General features: G+C 43.6%; 3 protein-coding genes across 6 annotated transcripts in view; 1 reads left to right on the top strand and 2 right to left on the bottom strand.

Annotated features, from left to right (window-relative positions):
- C15H7orf50 (chromosome 15 C7orf50 homolog) overlaps window positions 1-9,605 on the bottom strand; it is a 122,882-nt gene extending 113,277 nt beyond the window's left edge. Inside the window, exons 1-2 of one of the 2 annotated variants that reach the window (XM_064390014.1) lie at window positions 9,451-9,605; window positions 8,147-8,292 (exon numbers count right to left, since the gene is read on the bottom strand). In XM_064390014.1, the coding sequence (XP_064246084.1) occupies window positions 8,147-8,278 (132 nt within the window). In that variant the 5' untranslated portion in view covers window positions 8,279-8,292; window positions 9,451-9,605. Of the gene's footprint in view, window positions 1-8,146; window positions 8,293-9,078; window positions 9,197-9,450 lie in introns of those variants that run through there. The other variant, XM_064390013.1, reaches the window with a different exon arrangement.
- On the top strand, window positions 9,126-9,857 carry LOC135281671 (proline-rich proteoglycan 2-like). The gene has a single exon (XM_064390721.1). It carries the CDS (start codon window positions 9,126-9,128, stop codon window positions 9,855-9,857), a length of 732 nt encoding a protein of 243 aa, XP_064246791.1.
- A 2,282-nt stretch (window positions 9,858-12,139) lies between these two features.
- On the bottom strand, window positions 12,140-15,133 carry ZFAND2A (zinc finger AN1-type containing 2A). Of its 3 annotated transcripts, XM_064390504.1 has the most exons (6): window positions 14,977-15,133; window positions 14,390-14,484; window positions 13,560-13,691; window positions 13,304-13,455; window positions 12,700-12,789; window positions 12,140-12,285 (listed from the first exon to the last, which is right to left on the bottom strand). In XM_064390504.1, exons 1-6 carry the CDS (start codon window positions 15,029-15,031, stop codon window positions 12,276-12,278), a joined length of 534 nt encoding a protein of 177 aa, XP_064246574.1. In that variant the 5' UTR covers window positions 15,032-15,133; the 3' UTR covers window positions 12,140-12,275. The 3 variants fall into 3 exon arrangements, with proteins under 3 accessions (XP_064246574.1, XP_064246573.1, XP_064246575.1); XM_064390503.1 differs by lacking the exon at window positions 12,140-12,285 and having other exon boundaries at window positions 12,471-12,789; XM_064390505.1 differs by lacking the exons at window positions 12,140-12,285; window positions 12,700-12,789 and having other exon boundaries at window positions 13,300-13,455.
- Between the last annotated feature and the right edge of the window lie 2,093 nt (window positions 15,134-17,226).

Genomic DNA, 17,226 nt, shown 5'->3' on the forward strand with positions numbered 1-17,226 from the left:
ATAATGGCAAATAAGATTTTCTTCCTTTCATTCTCTCTCCATTCAGAACTACAAAAGAGAAATAGCCTGTACCTGACTACAGAAACCTTTTAACTCTTGTGCTCCAGAGTGAAGTGCACACAGCAAACTGAGAAAGAAACCAAGGAAACAGCTCACTTAAACAACTGATAATATCCCAAAAATCCACCTGACAACTGAGTGTCAAGGTGGGAAGAAGACACAGACAGTGATGTGTGGGGGAACTTAATTTATAAACTAACTTGGCTTCCGAAGTCAGAATAATTACTTCTGATATTACAAACTCATTCTCTAGTAGAGTGAGAAACATGACAGGTTATTTCCTTATGCTAATTAAAGCTGCCTGATGATGGGTGACACTGTTGGGGTGTTGTGGAATTAGAAGCCCAGCCTTGCTGGCAGAGGTGCTGATGGAGCTGACACAGAGCCCAAACATCCACTGAGCATCCTCAGCCCAAAACAAGGGGTCTGTGAGGACCCCTGGAAAACTGCCCCTGACCCTGCTGATCTGTGCTCTTCTTAACTCCCACTGAATGAGACTTTCTGGATCTTGGCCAGAGATTTTATTCCAAAACCCATCAGATCAGGACAGTTGGCTGCTCCTATTACAAGCTCAAACTAGATCATGACTTAATCTAGACAAATGTAAAGCAGCCAACCATAGTTTAAGCAAAGGATGGTAAATTCCACAATTTAAAAAAACCCTACTTTACAAGTTTATTAAAAGATGTCTTTGGAGTACAGGCTTGAAAGCCACAAAAGATAGGACTTTTGTAATAAAGTTGGAAAAGCTTATCTATTACAAAGATAACTTGAAAAAAGAATTGGCCAGTGAGGAGCATAAAGGCTCCTAAATTCACAAAAAGCCAATTTCAATGACCTCTAACAGTTCTGCAACCAATTTGTCAGTTTACAAGTGGGTAAGGATGAATAACTCCCCTTTAGGATTCAGTCCATAGTGTAAAGGAAGGATGGAATGACAGATACTAAAAGCATGTTATTTTCCACAGATACTTTAGATTTTCTCTTCTCTTTACAGAACCCCTCTGCTCCTTTTTAAGCAATGCAGCTCTAAGCCCTCTGAACAGCTTTGACATCTTTCAAACTCTGAGATGGTAGGAAGAGCTGTCTGCCCTTATGTATGTGCTATTTGCAACAGCCTGGTTTACAGATGCAAATTATTAAGATAATGCTGAGAAATTTAATAAAACACTGGTTGATGATCTTCCGTTTGATGTCCTACAGAACTCCTGTGGGATTCAATTAGAAATAGGTAAATGCATTCAAAGACAGAGTCTGGTTCCCCTGTCAAATACCTTCATGCTTGTACCCTCGATATTTCAGGCAGGTTCTAAAAGTCAAAAGATTAATTTTCTGTTCTAATTACTTGTTGGATGTAACAGACAAGCATTTTCCAAGTATTTATTAATCTGTATGGCTTTGATCTAATACCCAAGAGCCATTTTATCTATGCTGTAATTTATTACCATACATAAATATACACTGATCTTCCATGTGGTTCACAATACTGCATCTAAACACAGAAGGCATTTTGAATGAGAAAACTTCTCATTTCTCATTCATACTACAGAAGCAACCATCACCCCCCCGCTTTTATCTGCACCAAAACATTGGGGTTTTTTAAATTTTTGAATCTATTTCATCAACACAAAGTCATATTTTATAAAAAATCATTATACCAGACTCCCACATTGTTTAAACTAGCAACAGCATTTCATCAAGGACAGAGCTGCTTTTTAGAATAAGCATCATTTAAATAGCCAAATCCGTGCCATTTTAGGTTTTTTGAGCCAATTAACATTAACAAAACAGTAGCAAGAGCAATAAAGAGGAAGCAACAAACCCACAAGAATCAGGCCTACATTAATACATTATGCTATACACACTTCCAAGTTTCAAGCCCTGTCAAGAATAATTGCCTTTGAATGCCCATTTCTCTGTTCTTTATCCTGTATCAGAATGCAGCAAACATCCTGTCAAGCTTACAAGTTAATTTCTTGCCAAGTGAATGCATTTTGCAAATTCACACATGTTAACAGGACTTCTTTTTAACTAAAGTTACATGTATTTTGAGGTTTTGTGCCAAGTTTTCTACGTTCAACAATCTGGGCCTTTTCCAGCAATTTTCATTGATGATGCCTCTTTCTATGAGGAGTTAGAAGTCATCAATACAGAACCAGAATAAAATTACCATGGGAAAAGGGTAGAAAACAGTGTTCCCACTGGACTGGAGCTGGGTGACACAGTCAAGCAGATCTTGCCTTTGCTTCTTCAACAACTGAACACTCAAGAAATTCAACCCACAAGTGGGACTGCTGTCCTGAATTTCAATTTTGTCAAGGTATTTGCAGTTAAGGCAGGAAAGCAAGGGTTTATACTGGAAATCCAACAGGAGCCATCAAGGAAGGTCTCACCAGCCAGCAGAGAATGAGCGCTGAGAGGAAACAGCAAGTACGTGCTCCCAGCAGAGAAAGAAGAATTTCCCCTCTTAACAGTAAAGAAGGGACAGTTCTGTTTCACCACCAAACTCCCCATCAATTTAATACCCTGGCTTTATTAATAAAAGTAAAGGGAATTAACTTTGAATGGATACAGATTAAAGCAAATACCCAGAATTAGCATGAAACTCTTGTTGGCTAATATGTAATGAAGAATGCACAATTCCTTTAAACACAAGTAAGAAATACACCACATATTGTTTATACCAAACACAGTTGGGGACGTGAGCCTTTTGCCTGGGAAAACCATCTTCAAAGTAGCAACTGTTTTCCCAGCTGTGAATACTCTTTCCTGGGAAATCTATTCGTACCATTACAAAAATAATTTTCAAAGGAATGTAAAATTATTCAGCCTAATCTATGCATATCCATATTTCAGACACAATTCTGTACCTTCTTAGACATGTTTGTTTACAGAAGGCCTACTATTCTCTATAAACACTACATGGGTGTCACAATTAAATTTACCCCCTTTTTTAAATAAATAAATGTATGGTTAATTTAATAAAACAATTTGAAGCAACTCTATCAATATTCTGATGAAGAAGTGTTAGCAGGAAACAAATGTTTCAGTCCCATAACCAGCTGCCCTCAAAGTTTGTTGTTTTGTGGTTGTTTTTTTTAAAATTTTCCTAATTTGAGAAATATTGCATAGATAAGAAAGCAGATAAACCAAGCAAGATGTCACACAGTAAGCCATAACAGCCACATGGATTTAGAGCTTTGTAATTATTTCCTGTAACTATCAGAAGGCCACCATACAGAGAGGCACTGAGAGCCAGTGGGCCAGCAAACTTGTCTCTTTGTGCAAGTAAAAAAACCCCAAACAAATAACCCAAAAATAAACATTCAATTGAAAGGTAGCCCAAAGCAAAGAGAAACAGGCCCAACATTTTAATTATAGACTGACAAAACCCAGCACAATAACATCCATCCTGACATTTAACTTGGCCATTTTGAGCCACAGCTCCCATTCCCCCTTTATCTCTGGGAAACTGCTTTCTGCTGATGTGTCCTTCCATCAAGGCACAGGGGAGATGGAGGGATGGGGGAAGATGAAAGATTATGTCATCTTCTCTTCATAACACGGACAAAACTCTATTTGCATATTAAAGATACTTTAAAATTGGTCCAAAAAACCCAGTATGAGACGAGTTACTTATTTTAGGATGTTATGCTAAATTACCTTTTTGGAATTTGTTTCCTTTTTTCTTTTAAGATTTAAGATTTCTACATATTCCTTGAACAAAAATCAATAACCTCAGGTAACACGAATGCTTGCAACAGAGGATTAAGCAAGTACAGTAAAACCAAACAAGTGCAGGAAGAGTGGACAACAGAATTGCAATGGAAACATTTTCCAAAATATACTTTTAATGTATATAAAATACAGTTAATATTGGTAGCCTGGCGATCAGAAGCAAATCCTGCAACATCACACTAAGTTGTTAAGTTCATGGCATTTTTTCAGGATGGGAAAATATAAACCAAGTTATTTTGATGGCTACAAGATAAGCTTCCCATTAATTAGAAAAATAAATTAAGGGAACAATAAAGGATTACTGAGTTTGTTTGCAAATCATCCACAACTCATTATTTCAAGAACAGGCTTTGGGATGAATTAGTGGGTTGTCAAACAAATAAATACACTGTTTGATGATAGCTTTACAGTATCTGCTGGATCAGTTTGCACCAATGCCTGGTTTGCATTCATTAAACGTTCAAATTACTACCCCAGTTACCTGATTACAAGCAGCATTAGAGATCATATCAAAGTAACATTCCCAGTTATTCCACCGAGCTCATACCCAAAATGTTTATCTCCACAGCTTAAACATAATTTTACAGGCTTTTCTAACCAAACAGTGATTTTAAATAATTTTTTTTTTGCTTTGCAGCTTAAGAATTCTATTTGCTCTTTATGATAACCTCCAAAAAGCCAAACAAAAAAACCCTTTCTTTACAAATTTTGCCTTTTTCCATTTAGTAAACAGATCTTACTGTTTGGGCACCTGCACACTTTGATGAAAGAAACATTATGAGCTACTTGTTTATTTGCCATTGTTTGTAGTATCTGTATGGAATCTCAGCAATTAAATTCCTTTCCCACTGATCCTGCCCTTATCTGAGGAAAATGTTGATTCCTCCTCCTCCTCCAACCACTTGCAATGCTGGAGATAACAAGGAAGTACAAGGAAACACCCACTGGCTGTATGAGCATTACCTAAAGTACCCCTCCACCATGAACAAGGGGATTTGATTTATAAAGACTGATCTTCCCTTAGTCATTGTAATTTTCCTTGAAATTACAACGTTCACTAGACTAAATTGGGAAAGAACAGGAAATTAATATTGTTTTCTATGGATTATGAATTTTGAATCTTGCCTAATAGATGTTCTGTTCCGAAAGGATTTCCTACAGTTCTGCAGAAAGGCAGCAGCTCTGCAAAGAGCACTGCAGCAAGGAGAGCTGCCCGTAAATGACAAGATCCTTTGACACAGGAAGGTCGTTCTGGGCAGAACCCAAACAGCCCTGGGAAACAAAGCAGCCACACGTTGTTCCTCACCGACAGAGCTGCAGCTGGCAGGAGTGCTGCTCCAGAAAGCTTGGTGCCACTGAGGCAGCTGAAAGTTTGGAGGCTGGAGAAATCCAAAATCAGAAGCAGAACAGGGGTAATTGCAAAGAAATACTTCTAAGGGTTCTGCTATTTCAAGATGACACATTAACAATACTGCACATATTTTTTTTTTTCAGAGAACTGAAATAAAACTTTTCAGAAAAGATCCATCAGGCAGTTGTTACCCAAGAAGCCAATAGTCAGCTTCACACCACCAGCCTAGATGGCACATTTTAAATCTCTTTTATTCATACCCATGTTAGTTTGAAAGGAAAAATTTAAACATTCTGATAGTTCAACATATAAGTATGTTAGCAAACTATAAAAGTCATTATAAAAAGTGTAAAAGTAATGTCTAGTGATTAAAAAAATCTGTTTAATAAGTGTGATTATTTTAAGTAGGCAAATAGAACAGTAACATTAGGAGAATCAGTCAGAAAAACCTGAAAGGCTAATTATATTTTTAAACTTATTTAAACTTCAAAACTCAGCTCCCCTAGAGATGTCTTACTTACAGCTGTGTGGTTCTAAGATCACTCACGAAAACATTCATATTGGTCTTGAATTGCTTATTACTATTTAGTGTAAACAGAAATTGAGTAGATGAAAATCAATAAAACATCAAGATTACTCTGAAAGGTCAAGCTGTTCCAAGGAAAAATGCCTTAGTCTAAGGCTGGTAAGAATTTTTGAAATAAATTTCTTGAAGGAATGATCAGTGTACACTAAATCCAGCCACTGAAAACACACCTCAACTTGCCTCCAGCTCTGTAACAAAATCAATTAGACATTTGTATTTCCCACTTTGGAGATTAAATTTGCTGTACTAGAATTGAAAAAAAAAAAAAAAGTAAATAAATCACAGGAACATGACTCAATGAACCAGTGAAACCTCTGTCCCACCAAAAACTCTGACTTCTTTCTACCACACATGAGACTCCTTAGGAAAAACGAGAGCCTGCCCATCCGTACTTTCAGAATGCCAGGAAGAGTTTCCTTTAATTCAGTTGCTGCATTAGAAACCAATCACAGATCATCAGAATCCAGGCACCACGAGTCAGGAACTCCTGTAGATCTAGCAAAATTTCAGCTCATTTTAAAATAACAGAAATCAAATTAAGGAAAGTAAAGATGCAGAATAAACCTCAGCAGTTGCTTAATATTTGTTACAAATTTCTTACTTGGAACTGAGCACAGCCCCAGAGGTCCTCCTGATCTTCCTGTTCACACAGAGCAGTTTTACCTTGTTCTCTGTTACACTTTCCATGCTGACAGGGGTTGATGACCAGAAGCACTTTACAGCATAAATGCCAGTGTGCCTTAACCAAGCATTTCACACAAAGCTGGGAGTACTTACTCTGAGTAACAACCAAACTGCCAAGCAATTAACTTTTTTAACCACTTCTGAAGTAAAATTGTTTAAGATCTGCCTCACATTTTTCATTCTCAACAGTTATTTCAAAAATAAATTTAAAAAAAAGAAGTGGTCTATTAACTTAAGACTTTCCTCCATCAACAGTTACAGTTTATAAGGCTGATGCCAAGAAGTGGCTTGTCATAGACCTTTTATGGCATTCCCTAAAACTCACTATATACATGTTCAAGCCACCCACTGGCATCAACTTTTATGATTCCAAGAACTGTTGTGCTTAGTGGTGCTCTCTAACAGTATTAAGGATTCTTCTTTCCATTGCTCTTTGCTCCTTCTTTCACAGTCCTGCAGTCTGCACAGCCCCCAAAACTCATCTGGGTGTTCTAAGAACTGAACACTGGACATCAGATGCTCCAAAAAGGCCCCACTTGCCAAGAGCTTGAAGCCCACCTTGACTGTTTGGCAGTTTGACATGAAATTATAGATAGTCACAGGCAGTAACATTTTCATTTTGACATTTCAATTTCACACTGTTTAGTCCTGGAAAATTATTTTCACTCAATTATAGCATGGCAAATCCACAGTCTGTAATGGAAAGGAAAAGAGAAACATTCCCTCTTATGAAGCTGTAAGGACAAAATTTCCTATTTTTGCTTTGACAAAGATGCAGTCTTTTCTTACTTAGGAACATTTCTGCTGAGTTCAAAACTGTACAGTCCTCTGAATAGCTTCTGCCAATAGGCTGGCTTTTTTATATTAAGCTTCCCAAACTCTAAATGCAATACTTAGAGACACTTATGAATGCAAGAGTTCTTCAAATATGTTCTTGCCAATGAGCTTAAATAAAATAACAATCTAGTAACAAAATAAGTAGTAATTTTTAGTTCGATAAGCTCCATTGAACTACACATGTCATGATAAAGGAAGTAACAAGCAGCTTTCACATATATTTTATGTTAGGCCAGGAAACATAAGAGAGTTGAGACCATGGCTTCTTGATATGATCTTCAAGAATTCCTGAGGGAAAAAAACCTGCTTTCTCTCTACTTCTTGAATTGCTTTACAGTTCTTTGATCCTCATTCCACAGTAACACTAAAAATACCAGAACTGAACTGTCCTTGAATTATGCATCATTTCCACCACAAAATTAAAACCCAAAAAATCCTGCCAGCTCCAAGTTCCTGCTTAAGTAACATATTGAGATTGTAAATTTTATTCTCATAAAATAATTCATAAAACGTTCAGGAACACAAAGAGACTGCTGACACCTCCTGGCCACTTGACATTCTGTCCAAAAACCAGGAGAACTTCCAAGAAAACATCTTTCATGTTTTCCCAGGCACCCAGGATCACATGAAGACTGAAGCTGCACCGAGATTACCATATGACAGCTCCTCACTTGGTTCACCTTTCACCCACATCCATCTCTGTTTTTCACAGAAACATCCAAAACAAACAGAGATCACCTCTCTGCCTGCTATGACTGCACCCAGATCTGGTTCAATTTATCACTAAATACACTGCATCCAAGTAATCACTGCAACTGAATCCAACTCATGTTCAGAACAGAATCTACAGCAACAACAAATCCATTTTGTATTGAATTCAAGAGCCAAACCTGCAGCTTTTGCTTCTTCTTCTTCTTGGGTTTGGTTTCCAATTCCAGCTCATCCTTTTGGGCCACATCTTCCTTCAGCTTTTTTCTTTTTTCTGCCTTCTTTTCTTTTTTTTCCACAACCATTTTTGGCATTCTAAAACGCTGTTCTGTAACAGAAACCACCAAACTGCAGCTAGAACCATTTTCAATATTAAATATCAGTCTCATATACAGACAGTTATACTATAATTACACTGGTATGGTAATTATTTGTGGCTACCTAACTATGAAATGTATGTCTGCACTGAAATTTGATTCGTTTTGGAGAATTTTTGTGTTTCTTTTAGGAATACACTGTAGTTAAGGTAAATACCAATCCCCTGTAGGAATGCCCATATCTTTTGTCCTCTGAGGCCCTGTTGTGGAAAATGCCTCAGTGATATTCCTGGTAGGAATTCCCCATGACTTAGGCTGTGCTTTCTGCAGGTTAGAACACACCACAGTGAATTGTCTGATCAACTGCCACCCTCAGATAACACCCCATCGTCTCAGGACACATTCACATGACTGTTAGCCATCTAATGAATATGCACATGTGCAATCACAAGCAAAATGTGAGGCCATTTGATTACTAAGCAGTTTGAAACCAGTTTTGGTTAAACTGCAAGTCTTCTATTTTCATACAGGTTAACATAGTAAAGCTATGGTTGATAATTGTCTCGCTAGCTTTATCTTTAATTTTAGACTGAAATGAGGGTGAACATGAACAGGAGCTGCAGACAGCACTGCAGGTGGGTGCGAAAGCAGCTCAAGTTGTAATTCTGCACTATTTCTCTGCCAGAACGCCTGATTTAAGCGGCCTCCCGCAGTTACAGCACCCTGTCCCTTTCAGCGTCACTTTCAGCGTCAGTTTCCCCACACAGGCAAACATCGGCTCAGGCACAAACATTCACCTTGAAACACACACGGAAACACACCACACCCACGTGGGGAGGCTCCCATGGAACAGGAGCTGCCGCAGCAGGGGCTCGGCACCTCCGGCACGGCGGAGCCAGGCCCGGCACGTGTGGGGCACCCAGAACCCGCTGCCCAGCCCGCATGCAACTCCCAGCATAAACCCCGCTTCACGTCCCCACAAAACCCCGCATCCCCACAAAACCCCGCATCCCACCGCACCCCCTCAGCCACCCCACCGCGCATGTGGCCCGGCCGGGCCGAGCCCCCCCGCCCCTCCCGCAGCTCCGTGCGGGCAGGGGGACCCCCGGAGGAGCCGCTGCCGCCCCGGGGGGAGCCGGGGCTGCGGCCCCCGCCCGCCCCACACGCACCTCCCGCAGCCGCCGCCCCGGCACATTCAACTGAGCCCCACGCTTGGCGCCGCCGCCCGCCCCCTGCCGCTCATTGGCTACGCGGGGAGAACGGCGGCGTCTGGTTGGCTGCCTATCTGTCAATCAGCGCGGCGGCCAATAGGAAGCCCCGCTCGGAGTTAAAGCGCCCATGGGGAACACGTGTGCCGCGGAGCGATCCGCCGGCTTCGGGCGGCGCGGGTGACGTCACCTTCCCGCGCCGAGCTCCGCCTATGGCTCCGCCTGGGAGATTCCCGAAATCGGGACCGTGCCGGGCCTGGCCGGGATCCGCCCGCATCCGGGCAGGGACCCTTCCGTACCCTGCTGGGACCCATCCCGCATCCTGCTGGGACCCCCAAGGGTCTGGCAGGGGACCCCCCGAATCCTGACAGGGATGGCCGGGCCTGGCAGCCCCTCCCCGCCCGGCCGGTGACAGCAGGCCGGCAGCTGCGGACACTGAGCTGTGGCTCTCCGCAGGACGGTCCCTTTGAGCCCGCAGACCCTAAAGCTCCAGATCCTCAGAGACCCTGAATTGTGAGACAGCGGTCCCCGTGTCCCGCTGGGGTCTGGTGGGATGCGTGGGAAGAGGCCGAGGGTGTGGTTTGACAGATGGAGAAAACGCCTCCGAGGACAATTTCCAGGAGACAAATTGGTTTCCGTGTTTTCATTTTTCTATAAATACCCCACGCACAAACTTTTCCAGGTCCCCTTGGTAATTTAAATGCCAGAATTCTTACCACATACACACACGTCGATGACACATTCTTTTCCAGGACAGCCTGAGACAGGGCTGTTGTTTCCCTTTGCTCGGAGCCCAGCATCCCTGAGATGCTGGATGTGGGAGCAGACGCTGCAGGCAAACACATCCGTGTCCCATTTCAGGCTCTGATGGGAAGGGACAACCTCTGCTTTCCTCCTCCCCACACCGAGGTGCCCTCCTGCCCCCGGGCATCCCTGCTGGGCTGGGAGAGCCTCTGTCCCCTGAGCCCTGTCCTCACACCACGGTCAGAACCTGGAATTCCCTTCCCAAAGCACGCTGTGGCTGGTTAGAAATTACACACAAAAATTATAAAATGTATATAAAATATAGCAGTGTGCTCGGGCCGAGTGAGGGTGTTGGCACACGGGATAATCAGAGGGTGGTGGCACCTAAAACTAAAGCGGTAATTTGAGTTTTTGCTCCAATATGGATAGGCAAAAAATATTTTCTGTGTTTAGAGTTCCTAAAATAGATTGTGTTATTGCATATCCTATTGTGACATCCTGTGGTTAAACACAGTATTACAGATACTGTCAAATCACAATCTTCGCTGCAGGATTGCAAAAAAATTAGATTATGTGGAGTGATGAGTGTAACTTATATCTATTTTACATGTTCAGTTTGGCCAGCTAGCTGTGAACTTCCCCAGGATGAGAAATCGCACTGGGCCAAACCTCAGTGTGGGACAGCACAGATACTTGTTCTGTGCTGGACAGAAATGCCATCTGTCCTCTCTTAGGAAAGGCCTGTGACTCGAGGGGTTGATTGTTTACGTGCTGTCCCTGTGAAGGACCCTAACTCCACATTTCCTCCTCAGGCAGCATTCCCACACCGAGGATTAAACTGCTCAAAAGGAGACACAAGAGTCTTTGCACACCTGCAGCACCCCCAAGGATTTACAAGGCACGTGCACTAACTGCACTCCCATCTCTCAGAGTGTCAGCAAAGATGGTTTTCCCCAGGTCAGGGAACTCAGCACTGCTCTGCACAGTGCTTCTCCCCCCCCTCAGCAGCACTGCAGGAGCTGCAGTTTGCCTCCAGGTAGTCCTAAGCCAACCCTGCAGCCCAGAAGCCCCAGCATGCAGAGGAATGGCTCCAATGACACATGAAATTGAGGCCTTGACCCCCTGACACCATCAGAAAGCCCTGGCATTTTTCTCACAATTAGCTGGATGAGAGGTCTACTTAGAGCCCATCTGGGGAATTAGCATTGTTCATTAACAGCACATTTCCATTTCATCAACCTATAATATTTCAGGCCTCAAGCTAAGCAGCTGGATACTCATGCAGTTTTAAAGAGCCAGGAGAGCTGGTCAGGATAATAGATGGAGCATTATCTGCCATGACTTCACTTGTTTAAGCTTTTCAGGAAGACAGCAAGAGCAGCCTCCCTAAACAACACTCTGTTTTGGCCTTATTCTCCTTACACAAGACACAGTTAATGCTACTTTCTCTGGCTTCCTTTTCACCCTGAAACCACAAAATATATTCCTGAAAATCTAGATTTCTGTCTAAGGGACAATAAATGATAAAGAATTATACTGCACATGCCTCTGTGAGCACCAGCCTTCAGACAGGACCTGAAAAAGCACCTGTAAAAAAGATGGTTTGGTATTATAAATAAAGGTCTTCCAATGACATTCAGAAACCAAGAGGAAGCTCCACGTGGATGTTGTTTGTCATTCAGAGCCAGAACACTTCCAAAAAGATTGAGACATATGACAGTAGCTTGTATTTCACATTTTCATTTTGGGAGATTCTTAGTTCAGGCTTGGCATGACCTAAGCAAATCTACCTGTATTTCATACCAACTGTAATCTTCTACCTACCACCATCATCTCACTTTGTACATCAAATATTTTTCATAGTATTAAAGTTCTTATTTAAAATATAGAAACAAATAACATTGGCTTGGAAAGGGTAACCGTTTATTGAATGCATACAAAATTATGACACAAAAATAAGTTAATTGCATAGAAATTTAAAGATGGAGAGAAAAAATATTAACTCAATTTTAAAGGTTTGATCCAGATGTGAAGAGCCTCTACTATCTGCACCTGTAAGACATAAGAATGCACTGTAAGGGTTGCACAACTGGAACTTTCAGTCACATGAGCTACAACGTGCCAGGGAAGGGCTTGGCCCATTTATTTTAATTCAGGTGCTTGCTGTGCTTTCCTCACTCTGATGACACACCATTTTCCCAGACCTTGGCCAAACCTCCCACTGAACAGGTGGGAGACCAGCCTGCAGATACAATTTCCTGTCCCAATGCTTGTGTCTGTGAGGCCACTTTAATCACTGCACTACAGAGCAGCAGGGATTCACCTGTGCTGTCAGAGCCCCTCTGCTGCACTCCCAACACCATTTACAGGTCAGCCACCAGCTCTAGAGCAGTCAGAGGTGTGACAGTGGCACTGCCACACCGTGTGGACACCAGCCTGGGTTTAGTTTGTCTTTTCTCCTGATACCTGTTGTGCTGACGATTCCCATTAGATGGCACTCCAATTGCTCCCGGGGAGTTGAAGGTGGAATGAGATGCTCTCATCAGAGCTGCATATCTACAAACAAACACAACCAGGCTCAGCATCTATGCACTCTGTACTTTCACTCTTCCATCCAGTTTAATCATCTGCATCTGTCACACAAATCTCACAGTCCTGCTGCACAGAACAGTCAAGGTATGTCTGCCTGCAAAAGGCAGATTTTTTTATTAAGTTCAAACTTGGCTTGTCAGGGTATTGATTATTCTTGGTTACTTCAAGGTGCTGGACAGAGCTTTAGGATCCCAGTATGTGGACCTAGACCCCAAAGGGTGCTTGAGTTGGCCAGTGCCTCTTCTCAGTTAGGAGAGACTGACACAGGTAAGCTTGAAAATCCAGGAAAACATTTGACAAGCTTTTTCTCTTGGCTCAGAAATTAAGGCTGACATGTCAGAAATTCAGCCTGATGCAAGAGGAAATCATGGCTATTTTATTGACATGACCAGTAGCTTCCAGAATTCCCTGTCTGTTCAAGCTCCCCGCCAAGCCTTGAGCTCTCATCTTGAGCTGAAGTATCCCAAGCCCAGCTCACCCTGCCTTGGAGATGGGCTGGCTGCTCCCTCTGCAGTCATGATCCAGAGGATGCCGATGCTTTATGCAGAAGCTGCCACCACACTGTTCACAAACCACCTTCATCATCTCTTTCCTTCTGCAGCCTGGCTTTGTGCATTTGTTTGTGAAGATCTGAGTAAGAGAGGACAGGAAGTTGGCAATGTTTGCTTTCTGTGAGCCATGACCAAGCTGAAGGTGCAGGAAGGCAGCTTAGACTTGAGCAGCAGTTTTCTTACCTTCTGCTTCTGCTGTGCTGGGTTGTATTTGCAGTCCTTATCTATGTGGGCTCCAACCACAATATCTGGGATTTCTCCCTTCTGCACTGGGATAGGTGTGTTACAGAGGGGACACACTGGCACCTGCACATTCTGAGAACAGCACAGATCAGCATCACAAAATTAAAGAATTGTTTAGATTGAAATAGACCTTTGAGATAATCAAGTCCAACCATTACAAGTCCAACACTATTTTTATGTTCTTCCCCTTCTCTTACCCGTAGATAATAGAAATATATTCCTAAATGTTTCATGTTCCCATTTGCTAATGCTTTTAAAGATACACTTCACAACAGCAACTGCAAATCCCCATCCAAATACCACACAGAAATGCTTTGCCAAACCAATTGCAGAAATGTATTTGGTAAGACGACTTTAAATATCCTTTTGGCTTTTCTGGAATTACAGCCTTTGAATACTTCAAAGACCAAGAACAGGCCAGAGATCAAAGTTTAGACCTAGTTTATTTCTTCTGTAGTTTCGTGTTTGTTGTTCTTCAAATTACAGGACTTGGACCCCAGAAAATTTTAGACCACAATACGTTACTTGAAATATAAAGCACTCCTCTCTGGGAAGATGCACTCTAACTGAAAAAAACCTGGAATCTAGCAGTTCTGACCTGTGAAATGTCATGTTTTTATATATTAGAAATCCAGATGTATCATTAACTTGCATCTTGAGGTTCTCCCATGCACTTTTATTGAAAGCACAGGTGAAGTTTCAGAGCAGCCCTTATAAATGACTTGGCAATTCTGTAGGGAGAATTATGACTCACGCCATGCAGAACTCACTTTCTTGTAGGCGCAGCTGCACTTGTGGTCATCGTAACGGATGTGATCTTTACAGAAGACTTCCCCACATGCGTCGCATTTCAGAGGAAGGAAATCTGGGAGAAGAATAAAAAAGAAAACATTCCTATGGAACAAAGCTAACCACTCTATGAGTACTCACAGAAGTCTACAGATAAATTCTAAGGCAGTTTTTGTCGAGCCACAATCCAATTATCTCTATAGAGATTAGATCATTTTTCACAAACATTAAAACTAAAAGTGGTAAGTTTTCCTCTTTTTACCTGAGGCATAAGACAAACACAAACCATAAGCACCTCAGGAGCTCCTCGAATGCAGAAACCTCAGTGAGCAACTGGTCAAGAGCTAAGAGCTGAAGTACAAACGCAAAGCCCAATTCCAGAAATTACATTACTCTTGGAGCCCCATTCCTTCAAATTTAAAACGTACAGGAACAACAGCTATCACTCCTTCCCAAGCCCTACTGCGGGGAGACCCCAGCAGCAGCAGCACTGGTGTCTGCCACCACCCCCGCAGCCCCGGGGGACAGCCCCGGTCCCCAGCACGCTCCGTGACGGCTCCGCACTCACCCAGCTGTTTGCAGGTGCGCTCGGAGCAGTGCTCGCCCAGCCACGGCAGCTCCATGGCACACGGGGACGGCGACACGGACACGGAGCCCGGCCGGGGCGGGCGCGGCCGCCGCGCCTTTAAGGGCTCGGGGCGCTGAGTCAGCGCAGCCACCTGCTGAGTCACGCTCTGCCGCCCCGCCCCTCGTGACGTCACTGCCGCCACAGCCAATGGCGTGCCCCACGCCCCCGCCGCCCGCCGCGCGTGCGCGGGCAGCGGCCAATGGGAGGCCGGGGGGCGGCTGAGTCACCGTAGGGGGCGGGGCCTGGGAATGGGAATAATGGGGGGGAATGGGGAATAAGAATAAAGAATAAGGGGAAGAATAAGGGGAAGAATAAGAATAAGAATAAGAATAAGAATAAGAATAAGAATAAGAATAAGAATAAGAATAAGAATAGAGTAATAAGAAGAATAAAGAAAATAATAAGAATAAGAATGGAGATAGGCACTGGGGTGGGAAAAGACTTGGGGCAATAAAAGGCAAGACCTGGGGCAAGGGGATGGGTTCAGGGTGGAGGTGGCAGGGGCTGGTAATGGAGACCAGACACTTCCCCAGCTGGTCTCTATTTAAACACTTCTCTCACTTTGACAAGGCACCTTGAGATCAAGGTGTATTTTAGAAATGTGGGTCTTTGGAGGTGCGTGACAAGCTGGCTTCACGCAGAGCAGAGGAGGAGTGTTGATTTCATGGCGTTTGTGACAGGATTGAGAAATGACACAGTGTTGTTCCGCCCCGCTCTCCCGGAAAACACCTGACTGTGCTGTGGTGCGTGACTCAGACGCAGAGTGGAGCCACGAGGTCAAAGGGGAGCCTTGGGACTGCGTGTGCTGCTGGCTGCCTGCACAGGCCACTGTGTGCTGTTGAACGCCAGGAGTGGCATGTGCCACTGCTCCCCCTTCCACGTCACTCACCGGCGTGGCACTCGTGTGACTCCTGCTGTGGGTGCCAGCTTGGAGCACTTCCCAGCAGCACAGTCCTGCTGGATTAAATGATACCATGTCATCAGCCACTGTCCACTCTTCAATTAATTTTCTCTCACAAACCCATAAAATTTCCAAATCTCACATAAACCCTTACTGCACAGAACAGCTGAGCTGACAGAGCATTCTGCCACAGGTTTGTGAAGGATAAACTCTGATTTCACCTCCTCCACTGTGGTGTTTGCTGCCTGGGGTCTTCTGGGTCAGCTGTGCCACATCCATGGGAACACCCAAAACCCACCCTGGGACAGCCTGGGCAGGGCACAGCCAGAGGATGGCACTCTCCCCTGTGTCTTTTGTTCTTCTCTCTTGGTTCTGGCAGTTTGGGACAGGTGGATTTTAAAATGGGAGAGGAAACAGCAAAAAATATCCAAATACAAATAGTAAGAGAAAGTCAAGTTATCCAAGGTACTTCAAGAGCTTTACTCCATTATGCATCAGCTTCCTTGTACAATTCAAAATCTCGGGAGGTGCAAAAAATCCCACATGTCCTGCTGAGCTTGAAGGCTGATTTTTTCTGCCTACAAAGCACCAGTGCTTGAGAGCAGCGGGATCCCCATGATCTCCCCAGGAAGGCTTGCCAAACATCAGTGGGGTGAGCTAGGCAGAGAGGAATGGGTTGGTGTCTTCCCTGGCTGGCTGAGAGTGCCCTGCAGGCTGGAGAGCTGCTGCCAAAGGGATCACGTTTTATGGTGGAGAAGGGAGGAGTCTGCTCGTGGATAACAACAGAAATGGCTCTGCACAGATTAGATGCTCTTAACGAAGACTGTAAATCCCAAGTCTGGAAACCCACATAGTACAGGCAGGCATCTTAATAGAAACGAGGATTAGAAATTAGCTGAGGTCTTTAGTGGTATTTTTAGAAGGTTGCTCCTGACAGGTTAGGCTGCTGAGAACCAGAGGAAAGTGCCGAACCCTGTGTTACTTGGGAGAGGATCACACAGTGCAGTGTGTGATTAGAGGCTGGCTAGCTTAGTGACAAAGGGGATAGGTGGGGTAGGGCTGATTCGGGAGGAATTAGCAAGGGAAATTGCTTGAGAAGCAGAATTTGATTAGGGGCAGCCAACATGGGTTTGTGAAAGGAAAGCTATGTGTAACTAACTTGCTGGAGTCTGGGGGAGGCACCGTTCCCTGGCAGCCTGTGGAATGTTGATTTTATATAACTGAGCTGCTCAGGGAAGGCCTGGCCCTTTGCCACCAGAATGGGGTGGATGGCAATCCCCTCCCTCCCT

Source organism: Passer domesticus, chromosome 15, assembly GCF_036417665.1.
Source record: "Passer domesticus isolate bPasDom1 chromosome 15, bPasDom1.hap1, whole genome shotgun sequence".
Classification (NCBI taxonomy): Eukaryota; Metazoa; Chordata; class Aves; order Passeriformes; family Passeridae; genus Passer; species Passer domesticus.